The sequence below is a fragment of the Pan troglodytes genome, chromosome 5 (assembly GCF_028858775.2).
Source record: "Pan troglodytes isolate AG18354 chromosome 5, NHGRI_mPanTro3-v2.0_pri, whole genome shotgun sequence".
Lineage (NCBI taxonomy): Eukaryota > Metazoa > Chordata > Mammalia > Primates > Hominidae > Pan > Pan troglodytes.
In genome coordinates this window covers 164,347,277-164,373,666 of record NC_072403.2, presented here as the reverse complement: position 1 = coordinate 164,373,666, position 26,390 = coordinate 164,347,277, and the positions used below count along the sequence as shown (strand labels likewise).

The 26,390-nt window shown below is 38.5% G+C and overlaps 1 protein-coding gene across 7 annotated transcripts in view; it reads left to right on the top strand.

Annotated features, from left to right (window-relative positions):
• The window catches only part of SYNE1 (spectrin repeat containing nuclear envelope protein 1), a 518,706-nt gene that overhangs the window by 228,572 nt on the left and 263,744 nt on the right, over window positions 1-26,390 (top strand). For all 7 annotated transcript variants that reach the window (XM_016956737.4, XM_016956730.4, XM_063813578.1 and 4 more), the window contains 13 exons: window positions 2,177-2,327; window positions 2,656-2,814; window positions 4,678-4,860; window positions 7,552-7,653; window positions 10,520-10,723; window positions 12,039-12,246; window positions 13,133-13,245; window positions 14,883-15,088; window positions 16,191-16,346; window positions 20,309-20,600; window positions 21,416-21,588; window positions 24,529-24,838; window positions 26,071-26,235. In XM_016956737.4, coding sequence (XP_016812226.3) covers window positions 2,177-2,327; window positions 2,656-2,814; window positions 4,678-4,860; window positions 7,552-7,653; window positions 10,520-10,723; window positions 12,039-12,246; window positions 13,133-13,245; window positions 14,883-15,088; window positions 16,191-16,346; window positions 20,309-20,600; window positions 21,416-21,588; window positions 24,529-24,838; window positions 26,071-26,235 — 2,422 coding nt within the window. The remainder of the gene's footprint in view (window positions 1-2,176; window positions 2,328-2,655; window positions 2,815-4,677; window positions 4,861-7,551; window positions 7,654-10,519; window positions 10,724-12,038; window positions 12,247-13,132; window positions 13,246-14,882; window positions 15,089-16,190; window positions 16,347-20,308; window positions 20,601-21,415; window positions 21,589-24,528; window positions 24,839-26,070; window positions 26,236-26,390) is intronic.

The window sequence follows — 26,390 nt, the reverse complement described above, 5'->3', positions numbered from 1 at the left end:
TAGTTGCACCATTTTGCACTCACACCAGTCTTGTGTAAGATTTCCAGTTGCTCCACATAATTTCTAACACTTGGTATTGTGACGTTTTTGTTTATTTGCTTGCTTGACATTCTACTAGATGTGTAGAGCCATCTCTGTATGTGTGTGTGTATGTGTGTGTGTGTGGGTGTGTGTGTGTGACTTTAACTGCTCCTTGTGGAGCAGGACTAACTAACTCATAGGCACTGTGCTCAGAATTGGCACATTTTGTTTTTAATTTGTATATCCCTGATGACTGACGTTGAGCATATTTTGTTAAGTTATTTGCAATCTGTATGTCTTTTTAAATATTCAAGTTGGCCGATTTGGGTGATTTTTTTTTGTTATTGAGGTCTTTTTATACAATCCCAATCAAAACACCCACAGAATTTTTGTAGAAATTGACAAGATGATTTTAAAATGTATACATAAAAGCACAAGACCTACTAGAATAGCCAGTACAGTTTTCAAAAAGAATTGGAGGACTTTGCTGGCAGCTCTGGTACCTAAAATAAATAAGTAAGTAAATAAATAAATAACAAATGAAAAAGGATTGGAGGACTTATACTAGCAAGTTTCAGTGTGGTACAGGCTGAAGGATAAACATATAAACAAGTGGAACACAGTCCAGAAATAGACCCAGACATATACAGTCAATTGTTTTGACAAAGATATAAAGAAAGTTCGGTGGAGAAAGAATAATATTTTCAATAAATGGTACTAGAACAATTGGACATTCATATGCATTTTAAAAAATGACCCTCAACATATATTTTACATCATGTACAAAGACCTATTAAACAAAATTTGGAGCACGTTATATAATGTAGACTATTTCTGTAGGCATTTTAAATTGAATCATGTTGTGCAAACTTTATTCCATATTATTAAACATTATCCTACATTGTGATTTCTTAGAGGTTGCACAGTGTCCTATCATAAGAATATATCCGGATTTATTTAATTATTGACCTGTTTTTAACATTTTGGTTATTTCTATATTTTCTCCTATTACAAATAATGGTATGAAGAATATCACTTTACCTAAATCTTAGTGCACATAATTTTATTTCTTTGGAAAATCTCTAGATGTAAACTTGCTTGCTCAAAGGCATTTTATTCTTTTGTTGTTGTTTCTTTTATGAGATAGTCTCCCTCTATCGCCCAGGCTGGAGCACAGTGGTGTGATCTTGGCTCACTGCAACCTCTACCACCCGAGTTCAAGCCTTTCTCATGCCTTAGCCTCCTAAGTAGGATTACAGGCATGCGCCACCAAGCCAGGCTGATTTTTGCATTTTTAGTAGAGACGATGTTTTGCCCTATTGGCCAGGCTGGTCTCGAACTCCTGGCCTCAAGTGATCAGCCTGCCTTGAGCACTCGCAAAGTGCTAGGATTACAGGCATGATCCATGGCGCCCAGCCGTTTTTTGTTTGTGTGTGTGTGTGTTTGTTTGTTTGTTTAAAAAAAAAAAAAAGCCTACAGCTTCCAATATTCCCAGAGGGTCTCCCATCCAAGTACTAACCAGGCTGGACCCTGCTTACCTTCACAAGATCAAATGAGAGAAAGTGCATTCAGGCTGATATGATTGCAGACTACCTTATTTTTATAAACAACAGCTATCTTCTCTTTTTGACAGTCTTCAGGGTAGTCATATCCAATGAGAATTTATTACATTGAGACGGAAGAGAAAATCTGATATATACTTTAATTACTGAGTAATCTTTTTATTTGTTAGTTTTGGGCTATGTTTTGTTTTATTGTTGTTTTCTTTCCCACAACATATGCCATTATGAAATAATTAAAACAACATGGAAAAAGACAATTAAAAATAGATATATTTGGATGACTCATCTATGTAAGTTTGAGTTGGCAAGAACATATATTGCTTCTTTGTCGCTGAGTTCATAGATTTTGTTTCAATGGTCATTGAGTTCACAGATTTTGTTTCAGTGGTTGCGTGCATACCTCATTCACGGAGAATATTTTAGACATTGGAGTAAGTAGGATTAACCAGCAGCACTAGTTTGAGGACAGTATGTAGGAATCCGTCTATGAGTATTAATACCTTTACGTAGTGAAACGTCAAGTCCAATTGTAGGAAACTCTCCCTTTTCCTGATACATGACACCAAATAATATATTTTCTTTAATCATTACAGTCAGGGTCAGTGCTGTGGACTTATTGACTTAATGAGAGAATATCAGAACCTGAAATCAGCTGTATCTAAAGTCTTAGAAAATGCCAGCAGTGTGATTGTAACCAGAACTACCATAAAAGATCAGGAGGATCTTAAATGGGCTTTTTCCAAGGTAAAATTCAAAATGTGTTTATGTTGGTATTCTGCTTTAGTAGATCTGGTTTTTACTCATAAAGCAGTTATCTGCACTATTCTTATCAGTATACTTAGATGTGGGTAATTCATGCTAATGAGCTCAACTTTTTTTCCCCTAGGAATGCTGACATTCTAGGTTTCTAGCAATTCAAGAAAATGGTGTTATATATATTCATATAGTTAATTAATACCACTATCACTAATTTCTGCATAAGGTCAATTATGAATTAAATTTCTTAGAGACAAATGGTTTTAAACTCATGACTTATCACTATTTTATTAATTAAGAAATCATTTATCCACAGCATGAAACTGCCAAGAACAAAATGAATTACAAACAGAAAGACTTGGATAACTTTACCAGCAAAGGAAAACACTTGTTATCTGAGCTGAAAAAAATTCACAGTAGTGATTTCAGCTTGGTGAAAACAGACATGGAGAGCACCGTGGACAAATGGCTGGATGTAAGATAATCACCTGGGATTCTGTGAACTATTTAAATATTCACATTCCCCAATCAAATTTTTGGGCAAAGCGTTATTCAAGGATGTGAGTTTCACTTTTTTTTTTTTTTTGGAGACGGAGTTTCACTCTTGTTGCCCAGGCTGGAGTGCAATGGCGCAATCTCAGCTCACTGCAACCTCTGCCTTCTGGGTTCAAGTGATTCTCCTGCCTCAGCCCCTGAGAGTAGCTGGGATTACAGGCATGCGCCACCATGCCCAGCTAATTTTGTGTTTTTAGTAGAGACGGGGTTTCTCCATGTTGGTCAGGCTGGTCTCGAACTCCTGACCTCAGGAGATCTGCCTGCCTTGGCCTCCCAAAGTGCTGGGATTACATTTGTGAGCCACCGCACCCAGCTGAATTTTACTTTTAACATTTAGTACTAAATGCAAAATGAGAGTCTGAGGAAAAACCGTGCTCACATAAAGTTTAGAAATAATAAAATATGTATCTGCTTTGTAAAAACTTATTCTCAGACTTTTGGGAATTTCACTTGATAGACTCAGTCATAACAAGTTATAACTCTGAATGTTTTTCTTTCCCAAACTATGAAATTATAGATAAAAAAGAAGAATTTATAAACATTCTATAGAATATTAAACCATAACATGTAATAATTTTAAGTAATAAGGCTATAATTTTGCATTGGAAAACATTGCACTTGTAATTTACATCTTTGGGTTTTAGTTCTTGTTCTGTCACTTACTAGCTAAGTGACCACAGAACAAGTCACTTGATTTTTCTGGAACTCTATATATCAATCCATAAATATTTTACATTACTTTCCAGCTAAAAAATTCGGTGATTCTGTTGCCCTCCTCCTATCAAAATCTAGTTTCAGTACAGTGGTTCCCCTACTTAAGCTAAATTTACCAGTTAGACTTTGATATTTGTGTAATATAATAAAATAATTTGGGGACTGCAGAAAACCCTACATGCTTCCACTTTTAAAAGAACATTCTTTGGCTGGGCGTGGTGGCTCACACCTGTAATCCCAGCACTTTGGGAGACCGAGGTGGGCAGATCACTTCAGGTCAGGAGTTCGAGACCATCCTGGCTAACATGGTGAAACCCCATCTCTACTAAGAATACAAAAAATTAGCCGGGCGTGGTGTCGAGCACCTGTAATGCTAGCTACTGTGGAGGCTGAGGTGGGAGAATTGCTGGAACCCGGGAGGCGGAGGTTGCAGTGAGCTGAGATCACACCACTGCACTCCAGCCTGGGAAACAGAGTGAGATTCCGTCTCAAAAAAAAAAAAAAGAACATTCTTTTTTTTTTTTAGCATGCTATTTTTGTTTTATTTATAGCTTTTGGGATTTTAGTGCATATCATTATAGGAAGAGTGATAAGCAATACTATTTTATTTTAATGTGCAACATTGGTTGCTTTCATATGCATTATGTTATAAATACGTTTGAATCTAATTAATGCTAGTTATACCTCAGCATTACAAATAAAAATGCTTATTGTTAATACTTTCAAAAATAAATACAACACTGTTCTTGATGGACCTTTGTCCTGTAGAATTCAACCTTATAGTGAGTTATAGTAGATTCCAACGGACCTGTTGTTGTTAGTATCCCAATTTACAAATGAAAATGCAATGTCTCAGAAATTCAAACAACTCTCCCAATGACAGAAGCAATCTATGTATTGGTTAGCATTTACATGAGTTGGGTGCACTTATTAGATTACAATAATTTTTGTGGAACTGTTTGTCAGTCAGAATATACTTTTCTGATAAAAGGAGCATTGGTACTTTGGTTGGGGGATGATCATCTTACGCCTCTGACTATGAATGCCATGGCTTCTGTTTCTCTCCTAGGTATCAGAGAAACTTGAAGAGAACATGGATAGGCTGAGAGTAAGCCTGTCCATTTGGGATGATGTACTGTCAAGTAGAGATGAGATTGAGGGATGGTCAAACAACTGCGTTCCACAGATGGCAGAAAACATCAGCAACCTGGATAACCGCCTCAGAGCTGAAGAACTGCTTAAAGAATTTGAGGTAAATTGACTGTGTTGACATATGGGAGCTGGTGGCATATTGTTGACCAGAATATGAAAAAAAAAAGTCTTTCTTAAAAGTTTATTCTTCTTTTAACTTTTATTTTTTATTTTATTTTATTATTATATTATTATTATTTTAGGCAAAGTTTTGCTCTGTCACCCAGACTGGAGTACAGTGGTGCTCCAGATCTTGGCTCACTGCAACCTCCACCTCCTGGGTTCAAGCGATTCTCCTGCCTCAGCCTCCCGAGTAGCTGGGATTACAGGCATGCACCACCAGGCCTGGCTAATTTTTACATTTTTGGTAGAGATGGGATTTCACCATGTTGGTCAGGCTGGTCTTGAACTCTTGACCTCAGGTGATCTGCCCACCTCAGCCTCCTGAAGTGCTGTGATTACAGGTGTGAGCCACTGTTCCAGACCTTATTCTTCTTTTTAGAGACATAGAAGAGCATTAGAGAACTCTTAACTGTCTTTTGCTATTTAATTTGAACAGGTTATGAATAAAAGGGTTTTTTTTTTGCATTTTTATCTATGCTTATTTAGGGCTCTTTAAATCATTAGTAGAAAAGTAAAAGTTAATTGTTCCCATTCTTCGGGGGATATGGCATCCTTCTACTTCAAAACCAAATTGGAAGTGTTTGTAATTTAGTAATGTTTAGTACCTATTTTTCCTTATTCAAAAAAATCCCAAACTGCTCTCTGAGTCCTTACCATGTGCTCTTATTATGCCAGGTAGTGGGTTCTTCCACTTCCTTTTCAAAAATGGAAGAAAATTGGAGATTGGAGGGTCACAGGCTTCCACAAAGAGTCCCTGACCTTTTAAAGTTCTAGTCACCAATTCACTTTAAACCTTTTTATTCCTATTTCTTGCAATCATTTGTTAATCATTCTTCAAATTTTTAATGAGCACCTAAGATATGTCAGGCACTGTTTTAGACATTGAAAATATAATGGAAAAACAGAAAGTCCTACCCTCGTGGGATTTGCATTATTTATATTACAATATATATTATATATAAAATATCAAGTAGTAATTGGGCTATGATAAAAGTGGAGTAGGGTAAAGAGAAATAGAGTAAGGAGATAGTGACTTTGGTCCAGAAAAATATACATGAATGAATTGTATTATCTAACTTATTTGTCTCTGATCCAAAGAACATTCTAAATGTTTTATTATCTAATTCCAATCTCTGAGGGCAATCAGAAGGAGAAAAAATGATCCAGACTAAAAGTACAGGCAGGGGTGATGGATACCGCAGTGTCCTCAGCTGTTATCTCTGGTGCTAAACTAACATTACAGCTCCAAAGTGACCTGTGCTGGATCCAGCTTATACCAGCTTGCAAAAGTCAATTGTTAAATGTTCAGGAATTTTGGGAGCCACTGTTAAAAACAACCATTATTAAAACTTAAATTGTAAATAAATTTACAAAATAAGTTCCATTGAATACAAAGGTAATGACAACTAAAAACATATCACTTTCCATTATTCTTCTACATATCACTACTGTTACGTAGGCCTTTGAGTTATTGACATCTATTGTATCATGGTTGAAATAATTTAGAACAATGTACTGCTGTGTATGTCTTCAACTCCATGTGCTGTGATGTCATGTTGTAGCTTACCATGGTGGTAAATGCTACAAATCAGGGCTCTTTGTGGGAGGTTGAGAAGGAGTTGTTAAAGTAATCAACTACTATTGACCTCAGAAATCCAATGATTCAATATGCTTCCGAGCCACATTAGATATGACCAGGTTCAGTTACTCACAGAGGTGGGTTCTTTATGTTACCCACTGTCCGTGTGACACACTAGCTAATAAAATCAGTGAATCAGATTCAGCCCAGTGCCCACAGGGCCATTCCCGCAGCAGTATAGTGAGTGTAGATAAGTAGGGAGATTCCTCAGTTGCCCGGCCAGCTTCTGGAGAAAGCCAGAGGGCCTGACAGCTCATCACGTCTTCCAGTAAGGAAATTCCTTTCTGAATTGAAGGCATCAGGAGGTTTGCTAGTGTCCACAAAGCACCAAAATACCATTTTTGAGAGGAATAGTTTATTAAATGCCCCTTTGTGGTTTCAAATAACTAATGAAGTTTACAAGCATCTCATTTGTTTCATAATTCTTTGATCTTCTTTCCTCTTCTTTATGTTACTGTTGGTGCAAAAAAAGGCAAAATATTATGTATCAATATCGTAATGAATCTGTTTCTGCTTTAATATCCTTTAAATTTTTATTTGAAACGATTCATTCATATTACACATTGTCTATAATAACTAGGCACTCCTGATGTGTACTTGCTTTGAAATGCTTCTTCAAGAGTTTCATGCTGCCATAGTAACCAGTAATATTAAAGTTAATGAATAAATGACAGTTAGCCTATTGAAAATCCCCACTGACTCAAGACTTTGGGTCAGTGTTTAATTTTTTTCCAGGAGGTTTTTTTTCCTAATACAAAGGAGTGGAGAAAAACAAAGTTCTGCACACTCCTTCACATTCCCAGTGAACATTAATTGTAACATTTTCCACGTTTGTACATCATAACAGCCCTCAGAAAAATGAAACAGATTTTTTTTTACACTGGCTTAAAGTTAGGGTATTTCGACAAAGTTAGCTCTTCTTGAAATTATTAAATGCCAAATATAGCACGTCAGTGTTTTTGATTAGTTATGTTTCTTCCCTTTTGGCAGTCTGAAGTTAAAAACAAAGCATTGAGATTGGAAGAACTGCATTCCAAAGTTAATGATCTGAAAGAATTAACTAAAAATCTAGAAACACCGCCAGACCTTCAGGTAAGCATTTTGTAATGACTACTAGACTTCCATCCATTTTGTAATTACTACCATATACTAGACTTTCTCTGTCTTTCTGTGTGTGTGTGTGTGTGTGTGTGTGTATATATATATCTCATATATCTATATCTCATATATATCTATATCTGATATATATATCTCATATACATCTATATATGTATCTCATATATATATATCATATATATGTATATCTCCTTTATATGTCCTCGATGTTATCATCATCAACATAATTCCAAGGAAACGTGGATTGTATCAGACATGGGAGTCAAAATATTAATATATTTTCACATTCCTTTGGCCAGTATTAATAGCATATTTCCAACTCGAATATTATAATAAGGGTAGTTCTTTTTTTGCCTACTGAATTTCGGAAGCATTTCAGCCAAGTTGCCTCATGGACCATTTCATGTCTAGACAGGAACAGAACCCCCTCTTTTTTTGGTGTTTTTGATGTTGGTTGTTTGTTTGTTTATTGAGACAGGGTCTCACTCTGTCACCCAGGGTGGAGTGCAGTGGTGCAATCTCGGCTTACTGCAACCTCTGCCTCCCAAGCTCAAGCAATCCTCCCACCTCAGCCTCCCTGGTAGCTGAGACTACAGGCACGTGCCACCATGGCAGGCTAATTTTTTAAATTTTTTGTAGACAGGAGGTTTTGCCATGTTGCCAAGGCTGGTCTTATACTCCTGAGCTCACGCAATCTGCCTGCCTCGGCCTCCCAAAGTGCTGGGATTACAGGTGTGAGCCACTGCGCCCAGCCTAGAAACCCTTCTTATGAATGTTGATGTTCTTATTGATATTTTCCTAATGCTGTTACTGAATAACTGGGTTTAGAGGGATCACCACTATAAACCTCCCTTCACGGCCCTTCAGATGGCACAAATCCACGGGAACCATGAAGCAGGCCAGGGTAGATCAGCACTGGTCAGAACACCTGGGCTACTTCAGTGCCCAAGCCCTGGAAGCATCCAGCATGGTGGGTCTCTTTTGGCTGGCAGCCCCACTGGCTCCAGGCTCAGGATTCTGCTGCATCCCTTTAGCTTCCATATGTGTTGCTGCTTCTGTTGATTTTCTCTACATTTCCTTTCTTCTTCTTGTGCTTTCTCTTTGATTTGTTGCTTTGGGCCAAGCAATCAATCTAGTTGATCAGTTATGCTTTTGCTCTGACCTGAGACTGCTTGTTCAGCAGTACCATTAGGGATGATATACATGCACAGGAATGTTAGAAGTTTCGTGTGAAGTAAGAAGACACAAAGGAGGTGCTATCCATATACAAAAAAGATAAAGAGTCCTTATGCATGCCGCCTGTGTTGGGGATATCAATGGTTAACAGTTGGACTTTTGCAGAGTTGAGCAGGATCTTCAGAGAGTTATTGGTGTACTCTGGTCTTCTCTTTCTTCCTTTCTCTCTCTCTCTCTGTTTCTCTCTCTCTCTGTCTTTCTCTCTCTCACACACACACACACGTGTGCACATACATGCACCCCTATGTATACTCAAGGAAGAGGTGAGGGGGTGGCTTACCTTACCTCAAGGCAGAAGGGTTCCGGCAGTGCCACCTGGAGAACAGGATATTTGTCCCCTGCATTTGGCAGGCATGGGAGTCTGATCTCTATCCCCCCAAGAATCCTAAAAGTGACAGACAGGCTGGCTAACTGCTGCTATATTTGCCAAAGGATAAATGATGGCTTGTGGGGTCCTGCACCTCAAAGTTAGTTGGAGGTAAATGCCAGAGGTCACTCTGGCCCAAATATGAACCAGGAGAGGAAAAGAAAGGAAGAGACCACCATATGAGGATATTATAGGTAGCCTAAGAAGGCTATCTGGAGGATAAACAGACCTTAGCAATGAGAAGTTAAAGAAAGGCCTCCAGGCTGAGGAATGAGAAAGTAAAGAGCCAAAGAACAGCGCACTGTCATGTCTAGGGAACTTCACTGGGAAGTCCAAGCATGAAAAAAGTCAGAAAAACACAAGACCAAGGCCTATGGGAGGAGGAATGAATGCTAAACCTTGCCTGGCCTAGAGGGCACAGATGCCCATCCAGTGAGTCAGAACGCCTCACCCGCCTCCTGCCAGTCCAAGCCTATGGGAGAAAGAAGCCTTACACAGGGTGGCAGAATAGAAATAAAACGAAGGAAGAGAAAGAAAGATATTTACTCCCTTCCACACTGTTGGTCTCCTGCTCCCAGATCTGAGGTGGGGGTAAGAATAGAAGCCTTCAATTTAAGTTAAGTTCAAAGTTTCATTACCAAATAGGCCAGGATGTTTGAATTGTGGAATTGAGATTGTTTTTCAATGTATAGTGACTATATGTCCTTTGACTAACTAGGGGGCCATAGAAGTCGACCCTCCTCAGCTATATCATCCAGGGAAAAGAGAATAACTAGCCCCACTCAATATTTTAAAGCAACAATGGGGACAAAAATAAAATTGTTTTATGATAAAATCCTACAGTGATGTTTGCCCCAGATAGTGTTACATCTGAGCAGACAATGGGTATTTCCAGGGAGAATCAAGAGCAGATTTTTGGTCACCACCTGGGAATTCTGGGTAGGTCTAGCTGTACTCTCAGAATACCCTCTCACATCTTCCCTGGAACCTCAGTTAGAGCTGCCACTCTTCACCCAGTGTTAACACAATCCTTCCTCTTTCTATTTGCCCATGACTTCATGTGTTTGGCAACTGTGTCCACTGATTTTCCTTCTTGGAAAGGCATATTAACATTGGAGCTGGCTTCCATGATGAGACTTGTGTGGCTTTGACAATTAAGCTTCACATGAAGAGAATTTCTACTGAATGAGTATTCTTCTGGTCTTCAGAGATATTGATGAAATCTTGCTTGATATTTAGTTTATAGAAGCAGACTTAAGGCAGAAACTGGAGCATGCCAAAGAAATAACTGAAGTAGCAAAAGGAACCCTGAAGGATTTCATGGCTCAAAGTACACAAGTGGAGAAGTTTATTAATGACATAACAACATGGTTCACAAAAGTGGAAGAATCGTTGATGAACTGTGCCCAAACTGAGACTTGTGAAGCATTGAAAAAAGTCAAGGTAGGTAATAAACTATCATTAAGTGCTTCCATTCGAATGGTGATCGTAGTTCTATTTTGTGGTGACTATAATAAAAAATATAACCTCTGCTCTCAGTTACCCATATGAACACCAGACCAACTTATTTATGACATTGAACACAGCAAAGTAAGCAACACGTGAAGAACTGGGTGCAGGTGTTCAGAAATCAAAAATGAATACCTTGAAAATAGAAAGCATGTGTTGCTGTAGCGCCTGCTCGGAGTCTATGCTTGTTCAAAGTTTTTTTCCTTTTTTATAAAAGGGTGGAGCCTGTGGAAGAACTATTTGACTTCCACAAATTTTCAAACTTGAGTATCCAATAGTTTTTCATCACTTAATTATATTTATTGGTCACTGTGACTTCTTCATCCAGAGAATGTATATTTTTTGAAAAAGAAGAAGTTGAAAAAACATTCTATCTCCATGTTTTCTATTTTTTTATTTTTATTTTTTGAGATGGAGTCTCGCTCTGTCACCCAGGCTGGAGTGCAGTGGCACAATCTGGGCTCACTGCAACCTCCCCTCCCAGGTTCAAGTGATTCTTCTACCACACTCTCCCCAGTAGTTGGGACTACAGGCACCCACCACCATGCCCAGCTAAGTTTTGTGTTTTTAGTAGAGATGGGGTTTCATCATGTTGGCCAGGCTGGTCTCGAACTCCTGACCTCAAATGATCCACTGGCCTCAGCCTCCCAAAGTGTTGGGATTATAGGTGTGAGCCACCACACCTGGCCCATTTTCATGTTTTCTATCCATATTAATAGATAACATTCCTAATTAGCTATCTGTAAAGGACAAGCATTGAGTTGACTTTTCAACAAATGCAATTTGTTCTCTTTTAGCATATTTCCTTACTGTACTAGAAACTGAGGTCTTTTTTCCTTTTTTTTTTTTAAATTAACTACTGGTGCTTTTGGTGAGCACGTGACTCTGAAACAAAGTTCAAGTGTCTCATTAAAGAATGTGAACTGCGATGGTCTCTAATCAATTGACTAAACCCAAGATCATGGACTGGAATCTATAAGGACCTATTCAGTTTGCTTGAAATGCTAAATTATACCTCACCTCCTAACTACTTCCCAACAGCTGTTTGTTCCCAAGGAGAACTGGGCAAAATTCTGAAAGAATCAGTACAGATCTAGTACAAGTACTCAAAAACTTGCACCAAAATGTATACACCATGGAGTGGATTCAACAATGTCAATTTCAGATTGTAAAACAGTACCATAGTGAAGTAAATGGAGTATTTCTCTCAAGTTATGAATATCCTTCATAATATACTTTTATTCTATAGGATATACAAAAAGAACTTCAAAGTCAACAAAGCAACATCAGCTCCACCCAAGAAAATCTCAATAGCTTGTGCCGCAAGTACCACTCAGCTGAGTTGGAGAGCCTGGGCCGTGCAATGACTGGTCTGATAAAGAAACATGAAGCCGTGAGCCAGTTGTGCTCCAAAACCCAGGCCAGCCTGCAGGAATCTCTGGAAAAACACTTCAGTGGTGAGTTCTGAGGGGCCTTAGCATGAGTAGTTTGTTTCCGAGAAAGAATCCAAACCAAATGCTGCCTAGAAACTGCCAGCAAAAGTTTGAGGAAACTTTCCAGGGTGTCATTTCAAATTTGTTTGTGCTTTGCGATTTGAGCAATAGAAGTGCTGTGCTGGAGGCTCTCACCCTATGCAGAATTTTTTCTTTCTTTTTCCTCTTTTTCCCAGGAAAGCAAGAGTTCACCATCTTGATGATTCTGAATTTCATCTGCATTTTCTATATATAGCTCATGTGTGTGGAAAATTACTTCCACTGCTCAAGTGGCCAGCAGCCACTGTCCAAACAACTGCTGAAATTTTTTATGCTATGATGAAGTGACACAATAAACTTAGATGTTGGTAGAAGCCATGAAACAGGGGCAGCCATAGGGTCCAGGAAATTGCCCATCCTGTGGCCCTGCCTCTGCTTTCCACACAGCTGTGCCTGACATGGATCCACCATCACTCCCCAAAAGAGGAGGTGGTTCCTCCCTGTGCCATCAAAATGGCTTTAATGTCCCTGGAGCATTTCTCTCCTTGCACTTTTTACATATTCAGGCAATTAATTATTTTTCTTGACCCAAAGAGAAAACACAACAGGATATTAGACATTCCAGGAACATACATTTCTTTTTAGTCTTTCCTCTGAGATAACTTCTCAATTCTACCATGAACATTCATGGCTGTAGATCATACTGTATTACTTTATATATTATTATTTTCTTTGTGGAATATTTTGTAAGGCAAGAGGAGATGAGCTAAAGGCCAGAAATAATTCATTGTGGTAATCCTGGGAGCCCATTCAATGTTTTGGATTTGCTTCTGATTTTTTATTTTTATTTATTTATTTTTTCTTTCAAAAGAGTCTATGCAGGAATTCCAAGAATGGTTTTTGGGAGCAAAGGCAGCAGCAAAAGAATCATCAGATCGCACCGGTGACCGCAAAGTTCTAGAAGCAAAGCTCCATGATCTTCAGGTATAGAAGCTGACATCCTTTTTCTTCTTCCCCAAAATGTACTCAAGTGCCTGCAGGCAGACCTAAGTTATCTCATTTCCCAAATCTTATCTGAGCCAATTTTTTCCTCGTCCCTAACAGAATTAGGCTGATTGAGTCAGAAGGAAATAGATAACATGATAAGTATGTTGAGAAACAAGTTGGGGCTACAGAATTTCCAGATCCCTTTCCTCTCTTTTTTAGCCTATTGACAATTCTTTGAAATTCATTCTAAACTAAACCTAGTTTTAATTTTTATAACAATAAGAGTATAATAATTGTATCTGTATTATATGACTATTGTGGAGGAGTTTTAAAAAGAAGAAGACATGGTTTGTGTTTTTTAGTAATTTATGGTCTGTAGTTAGAGATAGGAGATATTCAAACTAAAATAATAGATATTACAGGTTTTATAGGTTTTACTGACTGAAAATGTATGAGCTTAGGAAGGAGAAGGCCATGGTGAAGTAGAGTTAAGAAATGATTTACAGAAGAATAGGCTCAAGTTAGGTTTTGGCCAAGCTTGTCAAGCAGCTAATCCGAGTAAAGCACTATGTTAAGTATTATAAAAAGAAACCTTTTTCTTTTTTTTTTTTTTTGAGATGGAGTCTTGCTCTGTCACCCAGGCTGGAGTGCAGTGGCATGATTTCAGCTTACTGCGACCTCCACCTCCTGGGTTCAAGTGATTCTCCTGCCTCAGCCTCCCAAGTAGTTGGGATTACAGGTGTGTGCCACCATGCCCAGCTAATTTTTGTATTTTTAGTAGAGACGAGGTTTCACCATGTAGGCCAGGCTGGTCTCAAACTCCTGACCTCAGGTGATCCACCCGCCTCGGCCTCTCAAAGTGCTAGTTACAAACATGAGCCACCATGTCCAGCCAAAATAAATCATTTTTAAAAGCTAATGAGAACCATGAGGATTTTGTGGCCTAATGGGGGATAAAAATGATGTTGAAAATTCATTAGATTAGAAGTTAACGATAGAAAGATCGTTATAGTAAAGGAAGCTGGTTTTGCAGGAGGTGTGGAGAATTCAGATGTAGAATTGTCTCCTTTAAAGCTTGAGGTGTAGCAAACGCCACAAGGAAATGCCTGAGTAACAGGTGACATACCACTCTAGAGCTCTGGGGAGAGGCAGGGCTAGCCCTGGACTCTGGAATTCTTTTGCTTTGTCAAAGCCCTGTCCAAGCATAGATTTTCCAAGAAAGAGATGCAGACCAGGAAAAGAAAGGGCCTGAGGATTTTGCATGCAGGGTGGATCAGGGGAGGGGCTGGAGGCAGCTAACCAGGTAGAGGATCTCACATGAACCCTGAGAGATGGTGGACCCGGACCATGTTGGGACAGTGAGAATGGGGAGAGACTGAGAACAAGACCTTGGTGAGAATGTCCTCGGTTCCAGCTCAGCCTTGTTTACACTTTGTCCTCAGTGGTTCCAGTGGCTGGCTGACACCATTCTCAGTGAGGAGCCTTGGTTGTGCCCAATTGTATGCAACATTTTTACTCCAGCCTTGTTAAGCCATTTTCCTTTGGACTCTGTTTTTCTTCTCCTGCTTTACTACTTCAGCTCACAATTGTAATGCATAGTCCCATGGACCTATTACCTTTATTTCCTGAAACAGAACATTTTGGACTCAGTCAGTGATGGGCAGAGCAAACTTGATGCAGTGACTCAAGAAGGACAAACTTTGTATGCACATTTGTCTAAACAAATTGTCAGTAGCATTCAGGAACAAATCACAAAGGCCAATGAAGAGTTTCAAGCATTTCTGAAACAATGCCTTAAAGATAAGCAGGCTCTTCAAGACTGTGCCTCAGAACTTGGAAGGTAGGTTAGTTTAACAAACATAGATTTCATCATACACCAAGTGTGTTTTTAAAGGCTTAGAGAAGAGTCATGTGAATAAATAAATAACGTTTGACACTGTGAGTTTAAATTATAATAAGCTTTGATCATAAATACAGGTTGATACTAGGGCAATAATCAATTTTTCGGACTCTGAAGTTATAACTTGGCTTTTTTTAATATAGAGAAAACAAACTATATTTACTAGTAACTGAAAATTATATAAATGCATATAATTTTTATTTGGTTCACCAATATATAAAGCTCTGACACCTCAATTTTTAGATTATACAAGGTTTTTCCTTGTATCCACTTCATTTGAGATAGAGTCATAGCAGAAAACAATGATTGAATTCTGTGGATCTAGATTCCAATAAGTAATATATGGTGAATATACGATTAGAAGGGGAGAAAGAGCCACCTATGACTAGGGTGAGAAAAGATGTCAGTAGAATCAAATTGTCTTTCTGATGGCAGAATAATTTGCCTGACTCTTGCCCAGCTTTCTTGGAGAGCTTACGTTGTTTCCAAAACTTAGAGCTCTTGAGATATATTTGAAAATCCCTTAAGAAACAAAGACACAGAGGCCACTTTCCCTTCTCTTCCCAGGGACTCCACTGCCCTACTTATTCACTGGCCCCAACTCAAGGGTCTTTGTAGTAAGTCACAAAATTAAAGTGCACATTGACATGGGAATGTAATCTTGTTGGCAATTACCAGCTATGAAATCAATTCATATCCATTGGCCCCAATTCAGGGGTCTTCGTAGTAAGACACAAAATTAAGTGCTCATTGACGTGGGAATGTGATCTTGTTGGCAATTACCAGCTATGAAATCAGTTCAGCTAGGTGAGATGATTCTTTTCCTGCTTGGATCTCAAAAGAAATTGTCATGATTTTCACTTTGTTATTAAAGTAAGTGATAATTTGGGTGGGTTAGTTGTTAAGTTTTGTTTTGTTTTTGTCACTTGAACATTCATGAGGTCTTAATTGCCATTTAAAAGACATTGTGACCTCAGCTATTAAAAGTAATTTATCATAACAAGCATGTAAGAATTTCTCTAAGGCATTTTCTTTCCCTTAGCTTTGAAGATCAGCACAGAAAACTGAACTTATGGATCCATGAAATGGAAGAAAGGTTCAATACGGAAAACTTGGGAGAGAGTAAACAGCACATTCCTGAGAAGAAAAATGAAGTTCATAAAGTTGAAATGTTTTTGGGAGAACTGCTGGCTGCAAGGTATGGTCCAGAAATGGAACAGGTCCTTTACCTCTTACCATGTTTTAGACTAGTTGGTTGGTTGTTTGGTTTGGTTTTGATTGGTTGATTAGTTGGTTTGTGGGTAGTGGTTTGTGCTGTCCTTGAATGTCTGGAATACAGAGGACTATGCTGCACTCTTTGCAGCAGTGCAGTATTCTGGTGAGAGTGCAGGATGGAAGTAAGAAGCTCATCTGCATTCCAGATCCACCTCCTGTTTGTTCAAGAAATCGGGCAGGTCACTTATCTCCTGTCGCTCTTGATTTTAGCCTTTAAACATTGTGTTAATAATACTGTACTTTCCTCTCTGAGGTTATTTTGAGGATCAATTAACATAATGTGAAGCTGATATGAAGGAAAGAAAACCACAGAATCACAGTGACTGTAAAGATTAAAAAAAAAAAAAAAAAAGAGTGCTTGCCAGGTGCGGTGGCTCACGCCTATAATCCCAGCACTTTGGGAGGCCGAGGCAGGCAGATCACCTGAGGTCAGAAGTTCGAGACCAGCCTGGCCAACATGGTGAAACCCTGTCTCTACTAAAAATACAAAAATTAGCTGGGCATGGTGGAGGGCGCCTGTAATTCCAGCTAGCCGGGAGGCTGAGGCAGGAGAATTGCTTGAATCCGGGAGGCAAAGATTGCAGTGAGCCGAGATCATGCCACTGCACTCCAGCCTGGGTGACAGAGTGAGACTCCATCTCAAAAAAAAAAAAAAAAAAAGGAAAAAGAAAAAAAAAAGAGTACTGTATATGTCAATTTCCATATGTTATTCACACATTTCAGCTTCCAGTTCCATTTCCCACCCACCCATCCTTGTAATCTTAATAAAGTAAAAGGTATGGTCAAGTCTGACTTTCTTTGTGGTCCCTGTTCCCAACTACAGTATTTATTTCTTCATTGCTTCCCACTGAGAAAACATTTCTGGCTCCTTTCCCAGGCAAAGTTCCCTGATCTGTGCTTTTGACCCTACCACATTGAGGGCTTTGCTCCCAAATTTGTGCTCCACCCCTGGCATTTTCAGTTGCTTGCTCTCCTTTGGAAGATAGGACACTTTCCACAGGGAAGTGCAGCTTGGCTTTGGCTCCTTGGGCTCATTACCTGTCCTCTTAAAGAGCCAGTGCATCTACATAAGAAGCAGAAGAGGATAGCACCCACTCTACTTTATCAAATAAGTCAGAAACAATCATATTAGAAATCATTCTACTATAAGGACACATGCACACGTATGTTTACTGCAGCACTGTTCACAATAGCAAAGACTTGGAACCAACCCAAATGCCCATCAATGATAGACTGGATAAAGAAAATGTGGCACAAATACACCATGGAATACTATGCAGCCATAAAAAGGATGAGTTTCATGTCCTTTGCAGGGACATGGATGAAGCTGGAAACCATCATTCTCAGCAAACTAATACAGGAACAGAAAACCAAACACCGCATGTTCTCACTCATAAGTGGGAGTTAAACAATGAGAACACATGGACACAGGGAGGGGAACATCACACAACGGGACCTGTCAGGGGATGGGGGGTTAGGGGAAGGATAGCATTAAGAGAAATACCTAATGTAGATGACAGGTTGATGGGTGCAGCAGACCACCATGGCACTTGTATACCTATGTAACAAACCTGCACATTCTGCACATGTATCCCAGAACTTAAAGTAAAATAAAAATAAAAAAGAAATTCCAGAATTCAGATCATAGTCATTTTCTGTTTCCACTGAGTCCTCTTTTTAGTCAAACATGCCCAGTATTCCTTGTCTTGAAAAACAAACATACAAACAAATGCACAAAAGAACCCATGCTGATAACTACTTGTTGGTATGCTAGTTTGATGACTGCTATAAATTGTCCCTGAAATACATTGGAACATCTCTATGAGCCCTTACTATAGTGTAAGCTCTTCATTTACTCTATGAACCCCAATTTCCAGCTATGAGTTTCTCAAGATCAGTGACTTAAGATCTATATCATTTCTGTTCATTATCTAGTATAGTGCCAGAAAATAGAAAATGTTTGCTGAATTAACAGAATAATAGCATCATTGCAACCATATAACTTTCTGAAAACTACATTGCACTTAAATTTTGCTTTTTAAATGTTGATTCGTGTCTAGATACAATATAACACACCCAGACCTACTTCCCTTCTTCCAGATGTTTTAAATGGTTTTCCATAGTCTCAGCTTTTATTTCTTCTCTACAGGCTGCTCATTACCTTCCTCTGTATCTGCTTCTCCTGCCATCATTACACCAAAACTGCGTTAGAGAAAGTGGCCCAAATATACTTCAACAGCAAATTCAAGGTCTTTTATGTTCCTCATTGTTTTTCTAATAATTGCGACTTTTTCGCATTGATAGGCATGCAATCCTTCTTGCAGTTTCAGTCTGATATTCCAGGACCAGATGCTAAGAGATCTTAGTGTGCTTGTTTCTGGGTTCTTTCTCTCCATCCTGGCCACTTCTGCAGACAATCCTAACACACTGTTCTGCTCATTCAGGTTCTCCACGGGGCCACCTGACTTCTCTCACTGGCTTGCTGCTTGCTCCTTCTAGTCTTCTAGATTTCTTTTCACCATAATATTTCACTACTTGAAATATTTTAAGGAAATGCCCTGTATAAAAGTACCTCAGCCCAAGACTCATTGAATTTTTATCATGCATTAAGCAATTTATCTCATAGTAAGAAGGGAAATCTCTTTTCTTGAATTATTATTTAACTCAAATCATTGCTTAAGCCACCTTCTTGTCTCACCAAACAGATAACAAGTATAATAAATGTCTTTTAGAGTAGGTGTTTTTATTTTATTTTATTTTATAAGTTCCAGGGTACATGTGCAGGATGTGCAAGTTTGTTACAGAGTAGGTGTCTTGTTGTATAACTCTTAGCAGATCTCAGGGTGGCCCATAGGATATATTTGCATAACAGCCACTCCAAAAAAATTTGAAACATTCAGTTTCCACGAGAGATTTGCTTTGTGTTCTTTTTCTAGTAGTCACAACAGTTTATGTTAAGACATCCCATGCTACCCTCTGATATCCTGGGCTTTTTCCTGGTAAATGTGCAGATAAGAATTCAGAACTCTATAAAATGGGAATAAAACCAACCAAGCCACATAGTGCTTACATTTTCCCCTTGATCTAATTAACATGGCTCCAAACTAAGATGAGCTCAATACCCAAGATATAACAAGAAAGCTCATAAGTGCTCCTACAACAGCTTTTCGAAAGAACATTTTTTTTTCCACTTAGTCTCTGCACAATATTGTGTTAGGTCTTGGGAACATAAGATGAATATAATGGCCCTAGCTTTTAGAAAGTGAAAGGCTTTTGGATTGAGATAGTCGGCATACATGGCGATAGAGCAAGACAAGGAGCAGAGGGCACAAAGAGGTCCCACAATCCCCACCCACCCTGAATTGGTGTGGATGCTCCTGGGGATGTGATGCCTGCGCCGAGCTTTGAACAGGCAACTAGGAATGCAACAGTGCTGAGCAGAAGGGTTTTCATAAAGGAGGAATTTCCATGTAGATACAAGACAGCAGGGGTTTTGAGAATTTCAGGGAGCTTTTCCTCATCTGACCATTAAATAGGAATGCAGAGATGCTACGGAGAAGCCTGAAGAGGCAGCTGGGACCATTTTCTGAATTAAATTTCTGGAAATACAGTAAGTAATACAGTAGGCTCCACCACTGCTATTTGGATGCAGGCACAGCACAGACTGAATATTATCCCCCGATAGGTACTGACAACATTAGGAGAGATCATAAGAGAATGAAATAACCAGGTCAGTTCCCAGCATCTTTATTTAAAAGGCATGTCAGCTATGAGCCTATGTCTGGTTACTGCTCCAATATCAACAATCATTTGTCACTCCCCTGCACTCCAGAATGTCAGAATTAATTTTTTTTCTTTTTTTCTTTTTTTTTTCCTTTTTTTCAGAGAGTCTCTTGATAAGCTTTCCCAGAGAGGGCAGCTTCTGAGTGAAGAAGGCCACGGTGCTGGGCAGGAGGGCCGCCTGTGTTCCCAGCTTCTCACAAGCCACCAGAACCTACTTAGAATGACCAAAGAGAAACTCCGGAGCTGCCAGGTGGCCCTTCAGGAGCACGAAGCCCTGGAGGAAGCACTGCAAAGCATGTGGTCCTGGGTGAAGGCCATTCAGGACAGACTGGCCTGTGTAGAGAGCACTCTTGGGAGCAAAGACACCCTGGAGAAACGGCTGTCACAAATACAGGTACATGTGACACCAGCCAGACACTGACAACTGCTGAATGCTAATTTGATTAGATTCACAAGTGCTTGTGTTGTGTCCTAATTGTTCTGTAAGCCTCTAAATGAGGATTGTGTGGGCAAAATGGAGAAATTGGGCAAAAAAGGATACAGAGGCATCATTTTTCCCCTTTGTAAGGGGAAAAATGTTATTTTAATAGCTTTAAATAATTTTAAATTTGATTTAGTAAATATTCAGCAAGCGTTACTGAATATCTACTCTGCTCCAAGCACTCTGCAAGTTGCTGGGAATATAGAGATAAAAGTTAGGACCCATTTTCTAGGAGTTCACAGTCTAGGGAAGACACCAATCTCTAAATTGTTACTTTCAATACAGTCCGTGTGTAGGGGCCATGATTAAAGCCATCAAGGGTATATTGAAAGCTCAGAGGAGATCACCAACCCAGACTATAGCCAATGAAGCTGACCTTGAAAGAGAGAAATTAGCCAGCCAATTAATGTAGGGGACTGCTGGGTTTTAGACAGATGTGTCTTCATTTTCAAAAGAATGTATTTTCACTCTTTGAAACTGAAGTCAATAAAATTATACTTTCTAGGCTAGTGGTCCAAGTTTTCTAAGAATTTATATTGGAATTAATCTTTGACTCCTAGACTCCCAGATACCTAATTTTAAGTCAATAGTATATTGCAATAGGGCCCAGAGTTTGTTGTTTTCATTTTAAGGTAAGTAAAGTATTCCTACTTCAATTCTTATGGAAAACTACCATTTTTGTAAAATAGAAGAAGGTTTTTACATGAGTATTCTTTCTTCCTTCCCAGGATATTCTCCTGATGAAAGGTGAAGGGGAAGTTAAGTTGAATATGGCCATTGGCAAGGGGGAACAGGCCTTGAGAAGTAGCAACAAAGAAGGTCAGAGGGTGATTCAGACTCAGTTAGAGACCCTTAAAGAAGTGTGGGCTGACATCATGAGCTCCTCCGTCCATGCTCAAAGGTACAGAACCTATTTTTAGTGTTTGTTTAAGTCCAATGCAGTGACTTAGTAAAATGATGGAGCAGTACTGAGGTCTCCTGGGGTGGAATTCCCAAGCATTTTACTGTAGCTTGTAGGCATGCCTGTCTTTGTCTAAGTTGTGTTTTCCATAGGGCGATGACTGGTTTTTGCTTGTTATTGCTTTGTTTCTGTGTTCTTACTTGCATTTTTTAAATATTTAAATCTACCTATTATCTCTTCTGGAATCTTACGTGACATGGGCTCAGCAAAACATCTCCTTTCAAGCCATCCAAGCAAGAATATATGGTTCTTTAATAACTTGAATACATTTTAGCTTAAGGAACATATGGAAAATTAAGCTATTGGCAGCTGTTGAGCTTAGTCGTAAATCTATTCCTCAACTAGAAGTCATACTACGCCCATTTGCATTATAGGAAATGTGTAGGATGGTTTTGATTGTCACAGTGATGAGGGAATATCCCTGGCATTTAGTGACTGAGGCACAGAGAGCTCATATCCTACAAAGTGTGGAACATTCTCACACAACCAACAGTCAGTCCATCCAGAATAGAGCCCAGCCGTTGAGCCTCTGTTGAAAATCATCTGTACCAGACGTTGATGAGGAAGCAGGGAAGCCCTTGATTGTTATACCAGGTAGTGTTTTTGTTGTTGTTGTAATTATAAGTGAGAGATTTCTCCCTACCTCCCTCTTCTCAGAGTATCCATAAATAATCTGGCTCATTTGTTGGACAAATGACCATCAGTCTGAATTACAGTAAAAAAGAGCCATATTCTGATGGTTATATATCCTGTTAGATCATTGACACACTGGGTGCCCAATGTGATCATAACAAAATAGATGAATAGAAGATTAAAGTTCATACAAAGAAGGGGATAACAGACACTGGTGCCTCCTTGAGGGTGGAAGGTGGGAGGAGGGAGAGGAGCAGCAAAAATAACTGTCATGTGCTAGGCTTAGTACATGGGCAATGAAATAAATCTGGGCAGCAAACCCCCATGACACGAGTTTACCTATACAGCAACTCTGCACACGTACCTTTGAACCTACAATAAAATTTTAAAAATATTTAAAGAAAATTCAAGTTCATTACAAAGCAAAACAAAAATAACACTACAGTTATCCACGGCAATGTGAACAAAAATCCCCGGTTACAACTAACAATTTGGAGGGTTTTTTTGTTGTTGTTATTGTTGTTTTTTCATTTAATATGGAGCATAGGCAGTGACTCTCAAAGTCAGCAGGATTTTGCATCTTAGTAATAACTCACAATGGTCAGCAAAGAAAAAAAATCAGATGCTATCGTTATCTTACTCTATATCATAGACTGCTGGAGCGTGAACTAAGCTTCCAGAGGCTTGGCTTAGGCCAGTTTCCTAAAACTTCATAGGAATATGGGTAGATATTTTTCAGATGTTAGAATAAGATGTTACAGGCAGGAAGCAGACTCTGGTCCTTGACTCCACTATTTCAGCAAGAAATTAAATTTGACAGTGACATATTGAGTGATAGCAATGTTCAAATTATTGCATTAAAATAATGAAATAAAACAGAAAGGTTTTTGCCCTCTAAAAGCTCAGACACCAGCACAGGATGTATTTTGGAATACTCTGACTCAGACTATGTTACTAACCATTTTCAAAACACATTGTGGAGTTGTAGAAGAATGCAGAGTCTTGGCTCATGCCTGTAATCCCAGCACTTTGGGAGGCCAAGGTAGGCAGATTGCTTAAGCCTAGGAGTTTGAAACTACTCTGGGCAACGGGGCAAAACTATGCCTCTACAAAATATGAAAAAATTATCTGAAGTCACAGTCAAAATTCAAAGAAAGAGAAACAAAATATAAAAATTAGCCAGGCGTGGTGGCACACACTTGCAGTCCCAGCTACTCGGGAGGCTGCGGTGGGAGGATCACCTGATCGGAGGACACAGAGATTGCAATGAGCTATATGATTGCACCACAGCACTACAGCCTTGGTGACAAGAGTAAGACCCTGTCAAAAAAAAAAAAAAAAAAAAAAAAAAGGCGGGGGGTGCTTTTTAGAAAATTATTTGAGGAACAGGTAGGACTGTAAAGCCTGCATGATGAGGTTCCAATGGATCAATGGATGCAAAGATGCAAAAGCAACAGTTTGAGCAAATGCTGGAAGTTCATTTACCACAGGATTTTAATTTCAGACTCATAGGCTTGTATGCAGGGGGAGCTGGGGAAATCACTGCAGATGAGTTTAGAATAGTTTGTAATGCTTAATAATGGAGGGATTTTTCCTAAATGCCAGTCTGGAGAGCATTTGGTTTGACTACGTAGAAAGCTATTATATTTGTGACTATTTTTCTTATAAATACTTGAGCATTCATTCACACATTCGACACAAAAGCACTGTATATTGTGTGTGTGTGTGTGTGTGTGTGTGTGTGTGTGTGTGTGTCCCTAAATGAAAATCAACCTAATGATACATCATTTACTCAGGAAGGATACCTTGAGTTTTGAATTCCAGTCAACAAATAATCACCATCTGATTTTAATAAGATAAACTATTAATAATTCCAAGAAAATTAAGAACTGATCTACATGAAATAAAATTTCATTGATGTTCCCATGCTGATTTTTAACAACATAACATATAAATGTATCTTGTTCATTTAGGACAGTTAGCATTTGGAAGACAAATTCCAGATGCATGTATGGCCACAACTTCTTATTTCATGTTTTAATATAGATTGATTTTGTTCAAAGGACCTGTGGTAAGGATCTTATGGATCAGAGAAGTAGTGTTTCTCCCTGCACTCAAAAGCAACATTTTCATCACTTCCAGTAGCATTCAATAAAACAATTGGCATGGATGTCATGACTTTGCGATTGGTTTTCAGTAGAGATGTCGAAATAATTCGTTTTTGTTAATATGTGACATTAATTCTAGCACTTTAGAGTCTGTGATTAGCCAATGGAATGACTATGGAGAGAGGAAAAACCAGCTGGAGCAGTGGATGGAATCAGTGGATCAAAAAGTAGAATATCCCTTACAACCGCAGCCAGGTCTGAAAGAGAAGTTCGTCCTGCTTGACCACCTCCAGTCCATCCTGTCTGAGGCAGAAGATCACACGAGAGCCCTTCACCGTCTAATTGCGAAGTCCAGGGAGCTCTACGAAAAGACAGAGGATGAGTCTTTCAAGGACACAGCTCAAGAGGAGCTGAAAACACAGTTTAATGATATAATGACTGTTGCCAAGGTTAGTGCTTTATATTGAAAGTAGATGCTTTATAGTACATTAATATAATATATTGATTTATATTAATAATATAATGACTGTTGCCAAGGTCAGGTAAAGAAGAAACTGTGGATTAAATTGTTGGAGAATTGGCTGCTCTAAAACTATTTGTACATTCAGTAAATGGGTATGACATAAAGATCATTTCTTACTATGAATGCCTATTCATTTTTCTCTTTCTACAATCTTGGGATTATTCTTTATTGCTTATTTTTTCTTTCTCCACTTTTTTAGTTAATCTATCTATTTTGCACATCAAATGTCACTGTTAAAGTTGTTTTTCTTTTGCTACACTTATATTTGTTATATTAAATGCAAGTCTATTTACCGTCAAGATTCAGTCGTGTACGAAATATTGTGTTCATCTCTCATCTTAGTAAAAACGGTTTCTGTTTTCCAAAGTATAAACTCCTTTATATAATATCAAAAATATCTTTCCAATTCTCTATATGAATCTTTCATTTCCTTCATGATTATTCTTTGGCATATTTGTAAATATTATAGAAATTAAGGGAGAGAGTTGTTGTTGTTTGCTGCTTTTTCTTTTCTTTGGTTTGCCTTCTTGGGAACTAACTCTTGTCTTCTTGACATTATGATTATTAATAGATGTGCTTGTTTATCTTCGTTTTCATCTTGTTAATGATTAAGAGCTATAACTCAAGTCAAAAAGACGTTAAGTTTGAATTCTGGCTTTGACACTTTTGAATGTGTGACTGGCCACAATTACCCATTACCTAACCTCTCTAAGCTTGAGTGTCTTTTCCTATAAGATGATAATAATAATAGTATCTTCCTCACAGGACTGTTATGAAGATTAAATGACCAAATGCATTTAAAGTGCTGAACAGACTGCTGTACACCAAGCTAACAAATAATTGCTTTAATTAGAATGGTTATGATAATAATTATTAAGAGGATTTTTAGTGAGGGATGTTAGCCAACATGAATTAAGCATGATTTCCATACTAGGGTAGAAAATAGTAAACTTACAGGAAAATAGTTGCTTTTCCAAAGCCTTGACATTTAGTTAAATTTGATAGTTTCTTCTTAAGATATTAAACTCAGAGAAAATTCAAGAACAAGAATGAAATTTTCTGAGATGTATTAAGAGACCTCTATCAGGCCTGTTGTCTTACCTGAGTTCATGTTCTCAAAAGGACCACTGTTAAGGTAGTCTTTTCTTTGTTTACTAGGAAAAAATGAGGAAAGTGGAAGAGATTGTGAAAGATCATCTAATGTATTTAGATGCGGTCCATGAGTTCACAGATTGGCTCCATTCAGCAAAGGAAGAACTTCACCGGTGGTCAGATATGTCTGGAGATTCATCAGCCACCCAGAAAAAGTTATCAAAAATTAAGGTCAGGAAATGAACAGACGCTATATCTACATTGCTTCATTCCTTCTTGAGTACTTTTGATAAAGATTTTGTAGATAAGATTCTGTTATTTAAAATGTTTCCTTCCTGTTTTCTATTTGATGCCTCACTGATTGTACACATAAACAAGAGTCATGA